Genomic DNA, 17,135 nt, shown 5'->3' on the forward strand with positions numbered 1-17,135 from the left:
GTGATAATCTAGTAATTATCTTAATGCAACCTTTTTCAGAAAAAAACAGACGATTAAAAACTATATTTACATTATATTTATATCCTGCTTTGTTATCCAGGGTGGAATCACCGGAAGCTTTGCATTATACTTTGCTCTCTCTCTCTCTGCGCAGAGAGAGACTAGCATCTTCCTTGGCTCTGAGCGCTAAACTTTAAGCATGTGCTTAAAGTTTATATATATATATATATATATATATATATATATATATATATAAACTTTAAGCATGTGCTTAAAGTTTATATATATATATATATATATATATATATATATATATATATATATATATATATATATATATCTATATATATATATATATATATATATATATATATATATATATATATATATATTTATTGTGTGTATATACAGTGTGCGATTAGCAAAAAAACCAGAGGGGGGGGATAATTTCAAAAGTTGTATTAATGAATCCAAGTTTTATTAATAATGGTTAGCTAGCAGGTGCTCTTTCAGGTAGCTAGCTAGATCCAGTAGGTTAGACTTTTGTTTTTAAACTTGCGCCATCTACTGTCGGGACTCAGGAGTGGGTATTAATTTACTTTAACCGCTTTGAGCAGAAAATGTAATAATACTCTTTAAATACAAACAACAAAATTAATTTACAAATGTGAAGGACACAAGACATGTATTAATATCAATTTTGAAAAATCCATCATTCAGGGGTTAAAGCAAAAACAATCAATTTGACTGAAAACATTTTCTAGTCAGCCCATATATTCCCGGGCCGTGGACGTCATGCCACCTTAATAACCTCATTTGCTTTTTGTAACAAGTCCACTTTAACCAAATCTGACAGTTCCATTGACAATTCCTGTATCTCTCCCACCTTCCAGCTTCAGAGCCTTTGCACCATCAAGGACAGCCCTCTGCATAATCTCCTTCACTTTCCACATCCATAACATCACCTGGTTAACTTTCATATTTGCAGCATCAAGCAAGTTCTTTCTTCACACTTTTGCCAAACTGGTCCACAGTCCACTCACCTTTCCACTTTACAATTTCAAAACCCTCCATAAACTGCAGCTAATTCAAAAGACAGCAGCTTGCATCATTACATCATCTTCTTCACACCTGTACCTTAACTCTACTGTCACATTCAATATAAAGGGAGAAGCTATGAACTCACCACAGTCAGAACTATGGGCTAAAGCTATGAAGGATGAAATGGATTCTTTGATGGAGAATAATACTTACAGCCTAACTTCATTACCTGAGGGTAAGCAAGCAGTGGGGGGCAGATGGGTATTTACTATTAAAGAAAATCCTGTTGAGACTCTTTATAAGGCGAGGTATGTAGCAAAAGGCTATAATCAGGTTGCTGGTATTGATTATATTGAGACTTTTTCCCCGACTGCTGATATGACATCTGTGTGTGTTCTAATGCAGCTTGCTGCTCAATATGATTTGGAATTGCACCAAATGGATGTGAAAACGGCATATTTACACGCCCCTATCGATTGCAAGATATTTTAGAACAACCTGAAGGATTTGAGGTGGTAACAGAGACAGGAGAAAAATTAGTCTGTAAGCTCAATAAGTCGCTCTATGGTCTGAAACAGTCAGGTCGAAATTGGAATAAAATGTTACATGATTTCCTTACTGAAAATGACTTTGTGCAGAACCCTGCTGACTATTGTGTTTACAGTAAAGCAAATGAACATGAGACAGTGATCTTGATTGTTTGGTTTGATGATCTTCTTATTGCAGCTAGTAATGATCAAATACTCAAGTGTGTGAAGAAAATGTTGGCTGCTAAGTTTAAAATTAAAGATTTTGGAAAACTTAACCATTTTCTAGGAATTTATTTTACACAGAACCACGGTCAAGTAAAAATGAACCAGAAAAGGTACATCATGAAACTCTTGGAGAGGTTTGACATGACTAACTGCAAGCCAAGGTCAACCCCATGTGAAAATAAAATGAAGTTTGACAGTGAAGGTCAATCAGCTGATCATAAAAAGTATTGTGAAGTAGTGGGGAGTTTGATCTATGTAATGATGAGCACTAGGCCAGACTTGAGTTTTATTGTCAGTAAGTTGTCACAATATTTGTCTGAACCAAAAGAATAACATTGGGTTGCAGCAAAGCATGTATTGAGGTATCTGAAATGTACACTAAATCAAGAATTATGCTTCAAGAAAAATGACATAACCCTTAAACTTGTGGCATACTGTGATGCAGACTGGGCAGGAGACCAGGGGTCCGTTCTTCGTACGTTGCTTAAAACATCCAAGATGATTTCATCCGGCTAATCATGATCCTGCTAATTGGGTTCTTCCAACACACCTGTTGTTTACGATTAGTATCACTGGATTGAGTTATCTGAGACAACTGCGCGTTCCTGCGTTTGTTTAAAAGGGGAAATGTATCGATAGTAGAAACAATGATCAGCAACGCTGCTATTGGCTGTTCAGCATGGCCAAAGAACGCCCACAGTTTTTCTCCCCGCAGAACACGAGCTTTTAATGAAAGGTTATGCCGAATTTGAGTCAATTAAAAGGACAGGTAACACCTCAAAGTCTGCTAAAACCAGGAGAGAGGGTGGCAAACAGCAGCAGACAAATTAAATTGTAAATATTGTCCATGATAGATGTTTCTATCACTTTCTACAGTATGTATTTTTGCATTTCAATCTGAAAAACTCACACAGAAAGAAAAGGCAATTAGAAGAATTTTATTGATACAATATTTTAAGAGTTTGGCGCTCAGACCTCGGCAGGAAAAATTCACGCTGAATTATACTTGAATATGCATTAGCAGGCGTATGAGAATAGGGATATTTCCCCCAAAAAATTGCCGAGGTCGAGGCCGATGCGTCTGCATGGTTGAAAGACAATGAGACTTGGATTAAACTAAAAACAGAGACAAGTGGGATGAGCTATAGAGGAAAAGTGCTGCGAAGGCTTACCAAACAGGGCCGGTTGCCGCGAAGGCCTACCAAAGTTGAGTGAGATGAATGGGGAGATGAGGTGAGGTGTATGGTAAAGTGCATGAATAGAGATGGTCGGTCACGGGATGATACTTGGAACTGAAAGGCTTGCAAAGGGGAATGTCTGAAATGAAATACGATATTAGTGCAATGGTTCTTGCGCTTGCCAAAAGCAGGCTGAGATATGATTTGGAGTTGCTGTTTAAGGTGAACACTGGATGATTGGGCTTCGAGGAGGTGTGGCTTGAAGCAAATGCTCCATCGGAGGCGGACAAGCCTCTGATTGAATGGAAGTAAGCAAGAGTTCTTCGGTTGTATTTCCGCTTTAGCATCATTTCAAACTAAAGACTCACAAAGAGAGAAAAGCGATAGGAATTTATTGATACAATAGTTTAAACTTTGGCGCTCGGACCTCGGCAGGAACATAAACGGTGATTTATACTCTAACGTAGATAAGCAGATGTATGAGAATAGGGAAATTACCCCCCAAAAATGCCGAGGTCCAGGCCAGAGCGTCAGCAAGTTCAGAAGGCAGAGAGAAGGATGAGTAAAGAAGGAGAAAATATGTGAAAGCTTAGCAAAGAGGGCCATTGCTGCAAAGGCTTACCAGGATTAAACAAGATGAATGGAAAGATGAGGTGAGGTTGATGGAGAGGTGGAAAGTGATTTTAATGGTCAGTTTTGGGCTGATGCACGTGATGAATGAATAATCATGGCAGGGAGCAAGGCGGGCAGCATGCAGGGGACATGGCAGGGAACACACAGGAGCATGGCCGGAAATATGGCAGGGAACACACAGGAGCATGGCAGAGAACGCAGGTGGTATGGCAGAGAACGCAGGTGGTATGGCAGAGAACGCAGGGAGCTTGGCAGAGAACGCAGGGAGCTTGGCAGAGAACGCAGGGAGTATGGCAGAGAACGCAGGGAACACACAGGGAGCATGGCAGAGAACGCAGGGAGTATGGCAGAGAACGCATGGCAGAGAACGCATGGCTGAGAACGCAGGGAGTATGGCAGAGAACGCATGGCAGAGAACGCAGGGAGTATGGCAGAGAACGCAGGGAGTATGGCAGAGAACGCAGGGAGTATGGCAGAGAACGCATGGCAGAGAACGCATGGCTGAGAACGCATGGCTGAGAACGCGCAAGGAGCATGGCAGAGAACGTAGGGAGCATAGAAGGAAACATGGCAGGGAGCATAGAAGGAAACATGGCAGGGAGCATAGAAGGAAACACGGCAGGGAGCATAGAAGGAAACACGGCAGGGAGCATAGAAGGAAACACGGCAAGGAGCATAGAAGGAAACACGGCAAGGAGCATAGAAGGAAACACGGCAAGGAGCATAGAAGGAAACACGGCAAGGAGCATAGAAGGAAACACGGCAAGGAGCATAGAAGGAAACACGGCAAGGAGCATAGAAGGAAACACGGCAAGAAGCATAGAAGGAAACACATGGCAAGGAGCATGGAACGAAACACATGGCAGGGCAGGCCGCATGGAACGAAACACATGGCAGGGCAGGCCGCATGGCAGGGAGGAGGGCGTTGCAGGGAGCGTAGAAGGAAACATGGCAAGGAGCATTGAAGGAAACACGGCAAGGAGCATGGAAGGAAACACATGGCAGGGCAGGCCGCGTTGCAGGGAGCGTAGAAGGAAACACGGCAAGAAGCATAGAAGGAAACACATGGCAAGGAGCATGGAACGAAACACATGCAAGGAACGTAGTGGGGAACATGGCAGGGAACATGAATAAATGAATGACCATGAAAGAATGAACAGAACAACAGGATGCCTGCATGGCGGGACGCCTGGATGACAGAATAAATAACACTGGATGATTGGGCTTCGAGGAGGTGTGGCTTGAAGCAAATGCTCCATCGGAGGCGGACAAGCCTCTGATTGAATGGAAGTAAGCAAGAGTTCTTCGGTTGTATTTCCACTTTAGCATCATTTCAAACTAAAGACTCACAAAGAGAGAAAAGCGATAGGAATTTATTGATACAATAGTTTAAACTTTGGCGCTCGGACCTCGGCAGGAACATAAACGGTGATTTATACTCTAACGTAGATAAGCAGATGTATGAGAATAGGGAAATTACCCCCCAAAAATGCCGAGGTCCAGGCCAGAGCGTCAGCAAGTTCAGAAGGCAGAGAGAAGGATGAGTAAAGAAGGAGAAAATATGTGAAAGCTTAGCAAAGAGGGCCATTGCTGCAAAGGCTTACCAGGATTAAACAAGATGAATGGAAAGATGAGGTGAGGTTGATGGAGAGGTGGAAAGTGATTTTAATGGTCAGTTTTGGGCTGATGCACGTGATGAATGAATAATCATGGCAGGGAGCAAGGCGGGCAGCATGCAGGGGACATGGCAGGGAACACACAGGAGCATGGCCGGAAATATGGCAGGGAACACACAGGAGCATGGCAGAGAACGCAGGTGGTATGGCAGAGAACGCAGGTGGTATGGCAGAGAACGCAGGGAGCTTGGCAGAGAACGCAGGGAGTATGGCAGAGAACGCAGGGAACACACAGGGAGCATGGCAGAGAACGCAGGGAGTATGGCAGAGAACGCATGGCAGAGAACGCATGGCTGAGAACGCAGGGAGTATGGCAGAGAACGCATGGCAGAGAACGCAGGGAGTATGGCAGAGAACGCAGGGAGTATGGCAGAGAACGCAGGGAGTATGGCAGAGAACGCATGGCAGAGAACGCATGGCTGAGAACGCATGGCTGAGAACGCATGGCTGAGAACGCATGGCTGAGAACGCGCAAGGAGCATGGCAGAGAACGTAGGGAGCATAGAAGGAAACATGGCAAGGAGCATAGAAGGAAACATGGCAGGGAGCATAGAAGGAAACATGGCAGGGAGCATAGAAGGAAACATGGCAGGGAGCATAGAAGGAAACATGGCAGGGAGCATAGAAGGAAACATGGCAGGGAGCATAGAAGGAAACACGGCAGGGAGCATAGAAGGAAACACGGCAAGGAGCATAGAAGGAAACACGGCAAGGAGCATAGAAGGAAACACGGCAAGGAGCATAGAAGGAAACACGGCAAGGAGCATAGAAGGAAACACGGCAAGGAGCATAGAAGGAAACACGGCAAGAAGCATAGAAGGAAACACGGCAAGAAGCATAGAAGGAAACACATGGCAAGGAGCATGGAACGAAACACATGGCAGGGCAGGCCGCATGGAACGAAACACATGGCAGGGCAGGCCGCATGGCAGGGAGGAGGGCGTTGCAGGGAGCGTAGAAGGAAACATGGCAAGGAGCATAGAAGGAAACACGGCAAGGAGCATGGAAGGAAACACATGGCAGGGCAGGCCGCGTTGCAGGGAGCGTAGAAGGAAACACGGCAAGAAGCATAGAAGGAAACACATGGAAAGGAGCATGGAACGAAACACATGCAAGGAACGTAGTGGGGAACATGGCAGGGAACATGAATAAATGAATGACCATGAAAGAATGAACAGAACAACAGGATGCCTGCATGGCGGGACGCCTGGATGACAGAATAAATAACAGAGGATGCTTAGGGATGATGCACATAAATGAATGAGTGACCAAGAGGGAATGAACAGGACAGGACGCGGGCTTAATGAGACTTGAATGAGATTGAATCCACCACCAGTATTCGTAGTTAGATTACCTTTAAGATGAGCATTAGGCGGCTAAGATGAAAAGTAAGAGCAGATATGTGAGGCATGCTGATGATAGCCATCACCTACGATTGGGCTCCACAAGCGTCTGCTGTTGCGCAGCTCACATCCTGAATGCTGAAATAACTCTAGATGAAAGGTCACAAGATTAACGATTTCTTTGACAATTTCACGAATCTGCAAACCAACTGTTTTTAGAATCCTCCAAAACTTACGGATGCACATCCGTAAAATTTAACGCATCTACAGACAAAATACATTATAGAAAGTGTGTTCCAAATCCGGACGGGAAGCATGCCAGACCAGAAGGAAAGTTCAGAACAGCAACTCTTAACCAGAGTATCCTGTTCTAGGAGGGAAGGAAACGGAATTAGTGAGCTCAAGCTGCCTGGAAATAAAAACGTGACTCTTGAAATGATGCACCTGCGAGATTGAGGTGACCGAGCGAGGAGAGCAGCTGACGCTCAGAAATAACTGATATGAGAATGAAACTGATATCCAGAATTCGAGAGCTTGTCTGCAGGCAAAAGCCATCATGGAACTAGGTTAAGATCAATACGTAGAACTCAATGCAGGCTGACAGGTTTAGTTTGAGAAAATAACTGGGAATAGTGAAAAGAATATCTATAAGAAGAAAACATCCAGAAAATGAAGGACCATTAAACACGGTTAACACTTCTTAAGACATAATCGATAATGTTTGCTTAGCTCATAAATACGTAGAGTGCTAAACGCATACCAAATGCTGTTATGAATCGATTAGCTATTTAGCTTATTCCATGTCATTTGGATGAATTTAATAATTTAATTCAGATTCTGCACTGCATCCTGCTGACTGATGATCTCGTTGCTTAGTAGCTTTAGTTAGCCTCACAACTGCAGAGAGGATCCGTAATTGAAAATAGTATCAACCAGACAACAGCACCTTCAGTGATGCTCTCCGGTTATTCATCTTGAATGAATCCTTGAACCTAAAAGAAGAAATAGACAATCCCTAAATACATGAGCAAGTTGCTGTTAAAGATCGCTCAATACTCAAACCATCCCCCACAGCCATCCGTACGTAGGGTCCCAGCTGACATTCAGATAATACCTACTAACTAAACCTTAAATAACTTTAACATGTATCATTTCACAACACCTGAATAATTGATTGGCAAAACATTGAAATGACAAGAGTGACAGAAGTGGCCTGGTCAGCATAAATGAGAAGTCTGAACCCAATACAGACCAGTCTAAGCGGATGCCAAATTGCACCAGAGTTGCAGCGGTTTAATAACGATTGGTATCAATTGCTGAATTTTAAAATGCACTTCATACTCCAACCAGTAGGTGGCAGCAATGCCACCACAAGCCCGGTGGCTACCGGCAACACCAGAAGAAGAAGAAAACGAAAACAAACATGGGTGAATACATATTACCTGAGCTGGCTCCGAACGCATTAGCGAGTGAATGAGAGAGTAGATCCGGCTGAAAAGATGCGGCGGGGACGAGCGGCAAGGTGGCGCCGCAAAGCCGATGAGAACCAGAGAAGGTCCCGTATGAGTCGGCGGATCCGCGAACCAAGAGCCTGCCCCACGGGATCAGTTTGAGAAAGACCCCGGCGCGCTATGAAGCGAAGCTGACCGGAACTTAGGCAGAGTTGCGACGCGTCTGCGTTGCTTGCGAGTTCTTTGCGCCAGGAACCGGAGCTGACGAAAACAGAGGTTGGAAAGGAAGATGTGCGGCTAGACGGTATTCCTATGTCAGGAGGATTTCAGGATAACTTATTATCCCTTGAAACCGGTCGACAGAGTCCAAACCGGACACGCGCAGCCACTGCTTGCTCGCTGAGGACAAGGCCGAGATGAGGATGTGGAGTTCTTTTTAAGATGAACCCAGGATGCTGATTGGCTTTGAGGAGGAGCAGTTCAAAGCTGATTGGCTTGCGTCGGAGGCGGATGAGTCCCTGATTGATGGAGGTAGGCAATAGTGTTTCTTCAGTCTGAATTTTCGCTAAAGCTGCATTTTAATAATTTCATAAGTACTTTGTTCTTTTATGTCAGAGCCTCCATGGGAGCCACTAGAACATGGGGAAAAAAGTGAAATACAAGAATATTCTACAAAATGATAGCCTTTAATTATTATACTGTATTTTAAAAAGCAACTTCTTCCTCTTTTTTAAAAGCCACTGTTAAATTATGTGTTTGTCTGTTTTTAACAGCCACCGATAAGAAGGCTGAAAAAAATCGGGTTCTTTTTACTTTTACATGTTTAACGCTTTTTCTGTTTTCTTTTTTTTTTTCACAAAATGACTCAAGGTGCCATCTGTTCCCTATATTAACGGTATCTTCAACAAAAGAAAAAGTATTTTGACCTGAAAAAAAAATACAAATTAAGAGGCGAAATTGAACTCCACAACGTGAAAAAGAGAAAAACTGCACTAGAGATCGAATTGCTTCAAAAGGACCTTCAGAGTAAATTCTAATACACCATTTTACACATAACTATCATAACTATCTCTTACTGCAGGCAAAAGATGACTTGCTGACTTTTCTTTGTAAATAATTGTTTAAATAAAACGACAGGAACGAAGCATTATTTGTTTCGTCTTTTATTGAACATAAAAAAAAATGGTGTTCCACAATTCTGTCCCTTCCTCTGCCACTAGGTGGTCCAAGTGCGCTGGCTAGACACAGACTTCCCTATCTCCTCCGCAGCGATCTAATCCTGTTTACATTAAATAAACCTGCTCGGCAGCAGGCTCAACTTTGCGCACATGTTGCTATGACAGCAAGTCCGGGATGAGTTTCAAAGAACCAAACGATCCAAGATCATGCCAAATCGTCAACAATGAAATCCAGCTAACTGAGTTAGCGACGTACGAAGAACGGACCCCAGGAGGACAGACAAAGTATGACGGGTTACTGTTTTAGCCTATCTGAAACTGGACCTGTTATTTCCTGGAAGTCTAAAAAGCAGTCCACAGTTTTTTTTATCTACATGTGAAGCTGAATACATTGCTTTGGCTGCTGCTGCACAGGAAAGTATTTATCTTGCGAATCTAATGAATGGATTGGACTTTGGATGTGAATATGCACCTGTGACTGTTTATGAGGACAATCAAGGAGCAATTGCTCTTTCTAAAAGTCCGGTCCATCGCCAAAGATGTAAACACACATTGACATTCGATATCACTTCATTCGGTCAGCACTAAGTGATGGAAAAATAACTCTCTTACTGTCCAACAACAGAAATGGTGGCTGATATTTTAACAAAGCCTGTAACTAAAATGAGAATGGACAAATTTGCGTGTTTTGTTTTTGGTATGTAAATGTGAAGCACTGAAATGTAAATGTATTATGTCAACATAAGAACAAGTGGGGGTGTTGAATATTATTGTTGATGTTCTTGTTGACTTCCTGTTGTGGGCGGAGATTTACACAGGTGGGCGCAATCTGCTAATAAAGGGCCACAGGCTGCTCTGGTGAGCACTGCTCTCAGGCCAAACGAAACAGAGAGCTATGTTGTTTTTCCTTCGTCACGACCCGGCATTTCCAGCCCTTTAAAGATGGCAGCGTCAACACCCAGCCCCCTTTCTCCTCGAGGGCTCCAGGTAGAAGTTGTCATTGTCTGAGAGTCTGGTCAAAAGTGCTCTGACCTTTTGTCTGTACATACAGAAAACCTCTATTTTTATCTGCAGCTGCCACATTATGTATGTTGTATTAAATAATACTACATATACTTCAGTGATGTTATCAAGGTGTTACTTTATTGTATGTGTAATACTGCGTCCGTTGGTTGTGCTGTTCTTTTTACATCTCTCTTTGCAAGTGATGAAGCAGACTGAAGACGTTTTATGGTTCTCTCCCTTTTATCTCCCTAATGAAACATTTTTTCATTAGCACTTAAGGTTAAAAAAGGAAGCTATACAAAGAACTGACTTTTTTGGTGGGGGGAGTTGTAATGCAGAAGTTTTCTGTTGTTTAATGGAGTTTTACTGTTTTGCAGTCACTGTAAATGAAATGGTGCAATCTCAATCATCCAATGATCCATTTTACTTTGCAGGTTGTGAGGAAACAGAACATGAACAATGCTAGGGGGTGAATATGTTTGCAAGAAACTGTAAACAAAAACGACATAAATAATAATGCAAACTAAAAAATAGTAAAAAGTAGTTAAATCAAATAATTAAGTCTAATAAAATTACCTAAATATATCTTTATCAAAATAAGCCTCTGTTTAGGCTGAAATTAAAATACTTTCTGATGTGCATAATGTGTTTCAATGTTTCCTGCAGATGTTAAGCAGAAGCTGATTGTTAAAGAAGAACCTTCTTTAGACCACAGACCTCCTGCTGACCCGCATGACCCAACGCACCCCCACATAAAGGAGGAGAAGAAGGGAGTCTACATCAGTCTGCCAGGAGAGCAGCTCAATGGGAAGGAGGTGACTTATGCCATCAGATTTCCAGTCACTGCTCCTCCCATAAAGAGTCTGGGTGATGAACAGTCTCCGCTGCTTTCACAGCTTTATCCAGACCAAATTAAAGGCAAAGAGCTTCCAGAAGAGAATGATAGAGAAGAATACATCAGGATACCAGATCATGGACATGCTTCCATTTCTTTAGAGACTGAAGAGGACAGTGATGTAGAGCACTCTCTCTCTGACCTGAAACACTCTGGATATAAGAAATGTTCTATGGTAAACAAAAATGTGGACACAAGAAGAAAAGTCCAGACAGGACTGAAGCATAGCTGTGAAGACTGTGATAAAATACTGATTGGAAAATCAGCTTTAAACAAACACATGAGAATCCACACAGGAGAGAAGCCTTTCTGCTGTGAACTATGTGGACATAGATTTAGCCAAAAATCACATTTAAACACACACATGAGAATCCACACAGGAGAGAAGCCTTTCTGCTGTGAACTATGTGGACAAAGATTTAGCCGAAAATCAACTTTAAACACACACATGAGAATCCACACAGAAGAGAAGCCTTTCTGCTGTGATCTATGTGGACATAGATTTAGCCATAAATCAACTTTAAACACACACATGAGAATCCACACAGGAGAGAAATCTTTCTGCTGTGATCTATGTGGACATAGATTTAGCCAAAAATCACATTTAAACACACACATGAGAATCCACACAGAAGAGAAGCCTTTCTGCTGTGATCTATGTGGACATAGATTTAGGGAAAAATCTACTTTAAACACACACATGAGAATCCACACAGAAGAGAAGCCTTTCTGCTGTGATCTATGTGGACATAGATTTAGCCATAAATCAACTTTAAACACACACATGAGAATCCACACAGGAGAGAAATCTTTCTGCTGTGAACTATGTGGACAAAGATTTAGGGAAAAATCACATTTAAACACACACATGAGAATCCACACAGGAGAGAAGCCTTTCTGCTGTGATCTATGTGGACATAGATTTAGCCATAAATCAAATTTAAACACACACATGAGAATCCACACAGGAGAGAAGCCTTTCTGCTGTGATCTATGTGGACAAAGATTTAGCCAAAAATCACATTTAAACACACACATGAGAATCCACTAAGGAGAGAATAATTTCTGCTGTGATCTATGTGGACAAAGATTATAAACACACATGGGAATTCATACAGGAGGGAAAATTAGTCTGCTATAAATATTTACTCAAACTGCACAGCTGTTGTTTGTTGCAAATGTTTGTTGTCATTAAAGGCAACGGTCTTCACTTGCTAGTTTAGACATTTCTCTAGTTGCTTTTTTTTGCTCTGTGTTAAAACATTTAAAAATGTTTAATTTGTTTAATAAGTCAGACAGAGCTGTAGCACAGGTGTGTTTTTAGTGTACAGCGAACTTAAGAATTTAAGTTCAAGAAATATAAACATTTATCCTAGACAGGTGAGTGATGTGAAGAGATTTAACGATTTTAGGTTCCCGATGTCATTTTTTTATCCTTTTCTTTAAATAAATTGTTCATATAACCAAATTGTTTCCTTTGTTAGAAACATCTGTATTTCTATCCTTGTTGTTCTAACTGTAGTTGTTCGGTAAGAGAGCTGAAATTACAAAACAATTAAAAGACATTCATGAAACTTAACTAATCATTTTGACTTCTTTCACACTTGTTTATCATAAAGCCTTTTATGATCATGGTTACATGGTTTACTAAAAGACTCAAATTACAGCAATCATCTCTTTTAGATGACTTAGTTTAGAAACTATTGGGCTAAAATGTAATTGGGCTAAAACTGATTTAGCCCAATTACATGAAAAAGACAAGAATCTTGGATTTTTTTTAGAGCTGTACTACTCTGTTTTATTTCAGAGTAGGGGTCCTGCTAAGGAAAAACAGAGACATGTACATCTTTCAGTAAAGTTTTATTTCCATCAAATTATTTACATTTTCTGCAGTGACATTTAGCACAAGCATGTGGTACAGAGCAGCCTTGCTTCTGTCAGTCTGCTCCAGGGCATCTGTAGCTACTAACATAGCTCACCGTTGCCAGGGTGTGAATGTGTGCATGAATGCGTGAACAACTGACCAGTGTAAAGCGCTTTGGGGTCGTCAAACTTGATAAAGCGCTGTACAAGTATATTGCTGTAGTCCTCAGGCATTCGCTCAGATAGAAACGTATAAACAGAGCTGCTTATCAAAAACGGAGGTAGAACAAGAAGGCATGTCAGAAACCAGCAGAAGCCGCGCACTGCAATGGACTTCAACTGCAGCTGATAACGCCAGAGAAGCAACAGCGCTCCAGAAACAAACAGCAGGTGTAGCGCTCAAAAACCAACCAAATTTATGAAGCGCCAAAGTACAAATTGGTTGAAAAACTGCACTTAAGGCCTGAGATAAGCAGATCCCACACAGCCCCACAAACAGCTGACATGCAGCACGGCCCCGTTTCAGAAAGCTGGGTTAGTGAATATTCAGAGTAATTTCTGGGGTAAATTCCTGCATACCTTGGCTTGTCCATTTAGGAAAGCCCAAAAGCCTTGACCCTGAGTCATTTTTATGCCAACAGCAGCTTTTTAATAAAGTAGGAAATGCAGAAAATCTTTGAGGCAGCTGTATGTTGCACTGTCAGGAATGTTACGAGACCTACAAGATTAATAAAAGAACTACATAGAGTGAAAGCAATATTTTTTTTCTGTATCAAATTTTGAGACTTCCAGCTCTAATTTTCCATTCATATATTTTAATTTCTATTCATATATTTTTCCCTCAACACCATTAAGGCTACGGCACATTTCTTCACTTAAATAATGGCACCTTTACTTCAGCTGAAAATATACGTATAGCCTATATGATTAGTAAGTATATATACATCTACAAGAAAATCTGTGGCAATTCATTTTTAGAAGGATGGGTGGACAATGTTGCCAAAAAGATGAACAGATCAGTTATTTCAATAACTCTCACCTGTCATGATTTGTCCTGATGAACCCGAACTCATGCCACACACACGGAGCTTAGTTTAAGAGTGTTTATTGAAGGACGGATGGATTGTGGAGGGAGGAGAACCAGAGTCTATACCAGAATGGAGCAGGAGGAAGGTGAATGCAGGAGCCGGAGGACTGGAGAGAGCTGGAGAGCTGCGGGTGCAGCGCCGAGAATCAGAAGCTCAGCAGAGAGAGTTCTTGGAACACAGATGGCTGCAGAAGGACCAGGAACGCAGCAGAGAGAACCCTTGGAGGTGCAGACAGGCGCCAGAAGCTCTGGTAATCACACGTAGGGAAAATCTCTGGTTGCCAGGCTAAGGAGAATTGATGCTCAGCCAGCCGTGGGAGAATCTCTGACTGAGGGCATCAGATGACTGAAGACGGACCGGCGGTGAGGAACTGACTGAGGGAGGCTTTTATAGAGAGGCTGGCAGGTGGAAACAGTCTGGGCTGATTGAAGGCTGAACAGGTGTGGATGATTAGTGGAGTGGAGATAGAGCTGGGTGGAGGATGGAAGGTGCTGGAAAGGTTCAGGGTGCAGCAGGCAGGATTGCACCCTGACATCACCATCCCATCATTAATTGCAAATGTTGAATATAGGCAATTAATGTTTTAGTTGAGTACCATTAAACATAAGAAAACTTAACTTACCTGATTAAACTGTATTTTCATACTTCATCAGGATTTGCTGTTATGTCATTGTACTGTGTACAATGACAATAAAGGCTTTCAATTCAATGTCCTTTCAATGTCTTTCGTAGTCAATGTGCCCCCACTCCCCCCTCTTGTTTTGAATGTGTGAGAAAGCAGCTCTAACTCTCTGTCAAATGACTTTCATTCATGCCAATTCTCCATATGCCTTCATTAAAGATTTCTAATTCCACTTGCGGGAAATGCGCACTTCCAGGCTTATTTCCTGCCACTGCCATGGTGAATCACGTTGTCTGCGTTTCATTGAGGAGGACAGTTTTCACACTCGTGCTCGCGTTCAACTCAGGGTTGATTGGTCGCTGTGTTTAGTTACCTGATGGATATCACCTGTTCTGAAACCGAAAATCCAAGTATGACAGCGTGAGGTAGAACTACTCAGAGTAACTGCTTTCTACTCAGGGTAGATCGGCCATTTTTTCTGAAACAGGGCTCAGAATAAAGACGCACACCACAACCTGCCCAACTATAAAGACGTCTGCCCCACCCATCAATCAGTGGTGCGCTCCTATCAGCACCTGGCACACACAGAGTGAGACCGTGGAACACCGTCTCACCAGAATTATACAAAATGATACAAAATGACTTGTTTATTGTTGTGTTGTTAACAGTTCAGCTTGGATTTTATTTACTACGCAGCACCCATTTGCTGTGTGCGTTGACTCCACATGCAGCTTCGATGGAACATTGGTTAGAACCAAAAATCAAACCAGCACTCCTTTGGCATAATTTTTTAAAAGAAATATCAAAATGTCTACGTTCTCATGCTGCAATATTTGAAAAGTAACGTTGCTGTTGAGAAGACACAGAGTCTATTAACCTAATCAGCCTGAAACATCAAAACAATTTCAGTCATAAACCCCTTAACTAGAAACACATATTTACTAACTAATAATCAAAGACAAAATACAAAATGAAATGAGTATGAGAAAGCAAGGGAATCAAATAAATTTCGACCAGCACTTTTCGATTGAACAGGCCATCATAAAGCTTAACTTTCATTCCAGCATGTGATTAATTGTCAACCAGCACCAGCAAATTATGCAAAATAAACAATATTTGGATCAAATTGGCGTGGAGAGTGGAGGGGAGAGAACTTGCCAGTAAGTGTCTCAAAACCCAGTCACAATGTGCTCTCATAAAGCAGTGCCGAAAGAAGAGCATAGTTTGAAGCCCACACCCTGTCTTTATACTGTGTGGGAGGAGCTAAGACTGCTTGAGTGTGTGCACAGAATAGAAAGGCAGTCGCAGAGCCTGATTGGACATGGAGTCACAAATGTTTCCTTACTTTGTGGACTGGTGTGAGAAAAACCATCTGTGCTTAAACACCAGTAAGACCAAGGAGATGGTGATGGACTTCAGGAGAAGACCCCCACCTCACACTCCCGTGAACATTCAGGGGCAGGACATAGAAACTGTGGAGAGTTTCAAATACCTGGGTGTTCACGTCAACAATAAGCTGGACTGGACTCACAACACCGACGCTCTGTATAAGAAGGGCCAGAGCCGGCTCCACCTCCTCAGGAGGCTGAGGTCCTTTGGAGTGAGCCGGCCTCTGCTAAAAACTTTCTATGACTCTGTGGTGGCCTCAGCTCTCCTCTACGCTGTTGTCTGCTGGGCTCCTGGCAGTGCAGAGCGGGACAGAAAGAGACTGAACAAGCTGGTGAGGAAGGCCACTTCTGTCCTGGGCTGTACTCTGGACTCTGTGGAGGAAGTGGCTGAGAGGAGGGTGTTGTCCAAGTTCACATCCATCAAGGACAACACCTTCCACCCCCTGCACCAGACTGTAGAGGAGCTGAGCAGCTCCTTTAGTGACAGACTTAGACATCCTGTCTGTAAAAAGGAGCGCTACCGCAGGTCATTCATTCCTGCTGCTATCAGATTTTACAATGCTGCACTGTAACTGTGACCATAACTGTAATAATTAATGTGCAATAACCAAGGTGCAATAATTTATTTAATACACTGTCCTACAACCCGTGCAATAATCCTGATGTAGTGACTTCTGCTGCTATCAACACCTGAACATAAGTCAGCACACATGTATGTATGTATGTACAAATGTATACAATGTATATGCACATACATACGCGTAGGTACGTATGTATGTAGGCGCATAGATATATGTCTATATTTAAGTATATAGATATGTTTATATATATATATATATATATATATAGACCACTAAGAATGTAAATGAGACATCATATGCCCATTCCTATTTCCTTTTTTGTATTTTTAGGTATTCTTTTTGATCCATTGTATATATGAAGATTCACTGTATATAACTGAATGCACATTCCCTACTCTGCACCTTCTTGTATGAGCCGATGTGAATTTCTCCATTGTG

At 42.1% G+C, this 17,135-nt stretch overlaps 1 protein-coding gene across 1 annotated transcript; it reads left to right on the forward strand.

Moving 5' to 3' along the window:
• Positions 1-10,227: 10,227 nt before the first annotated feature.
• LOC118565323 (gastrula zinc finger protein XlCGF49.1-like) lies at positions 10,228-11,981 on the forward strand (the record flags this gene model as incomplete). Its single annotated transcript, XM_036145545.1, has 3 exons — positions 10,228-10,242; positions 10,927-11,075; positions 11,157-11,981. A coding segment is annotated over exon 3 (654 nt), but the record flags the coding sequence as incomplete, so codon positions are not given.
• Positions 11,982-17,135: the final 5,154 nt, after the last annotated feature.

Source organism: Fundulus heteroclitus, chromosome 13 (assembly GCF_011125445.2).
Source record: "Fundulus heteroclitus isolate FHET01 chromosome 13, MU-UCD_Fhet_4.1, whole genome shotgun sequence".
NCBI lineage: Eukaryota > Metazoa > Chordata > Actinopteri > Cyprinodontiformes > Fundulidae > Fundulus > Fundulus heteroclitus.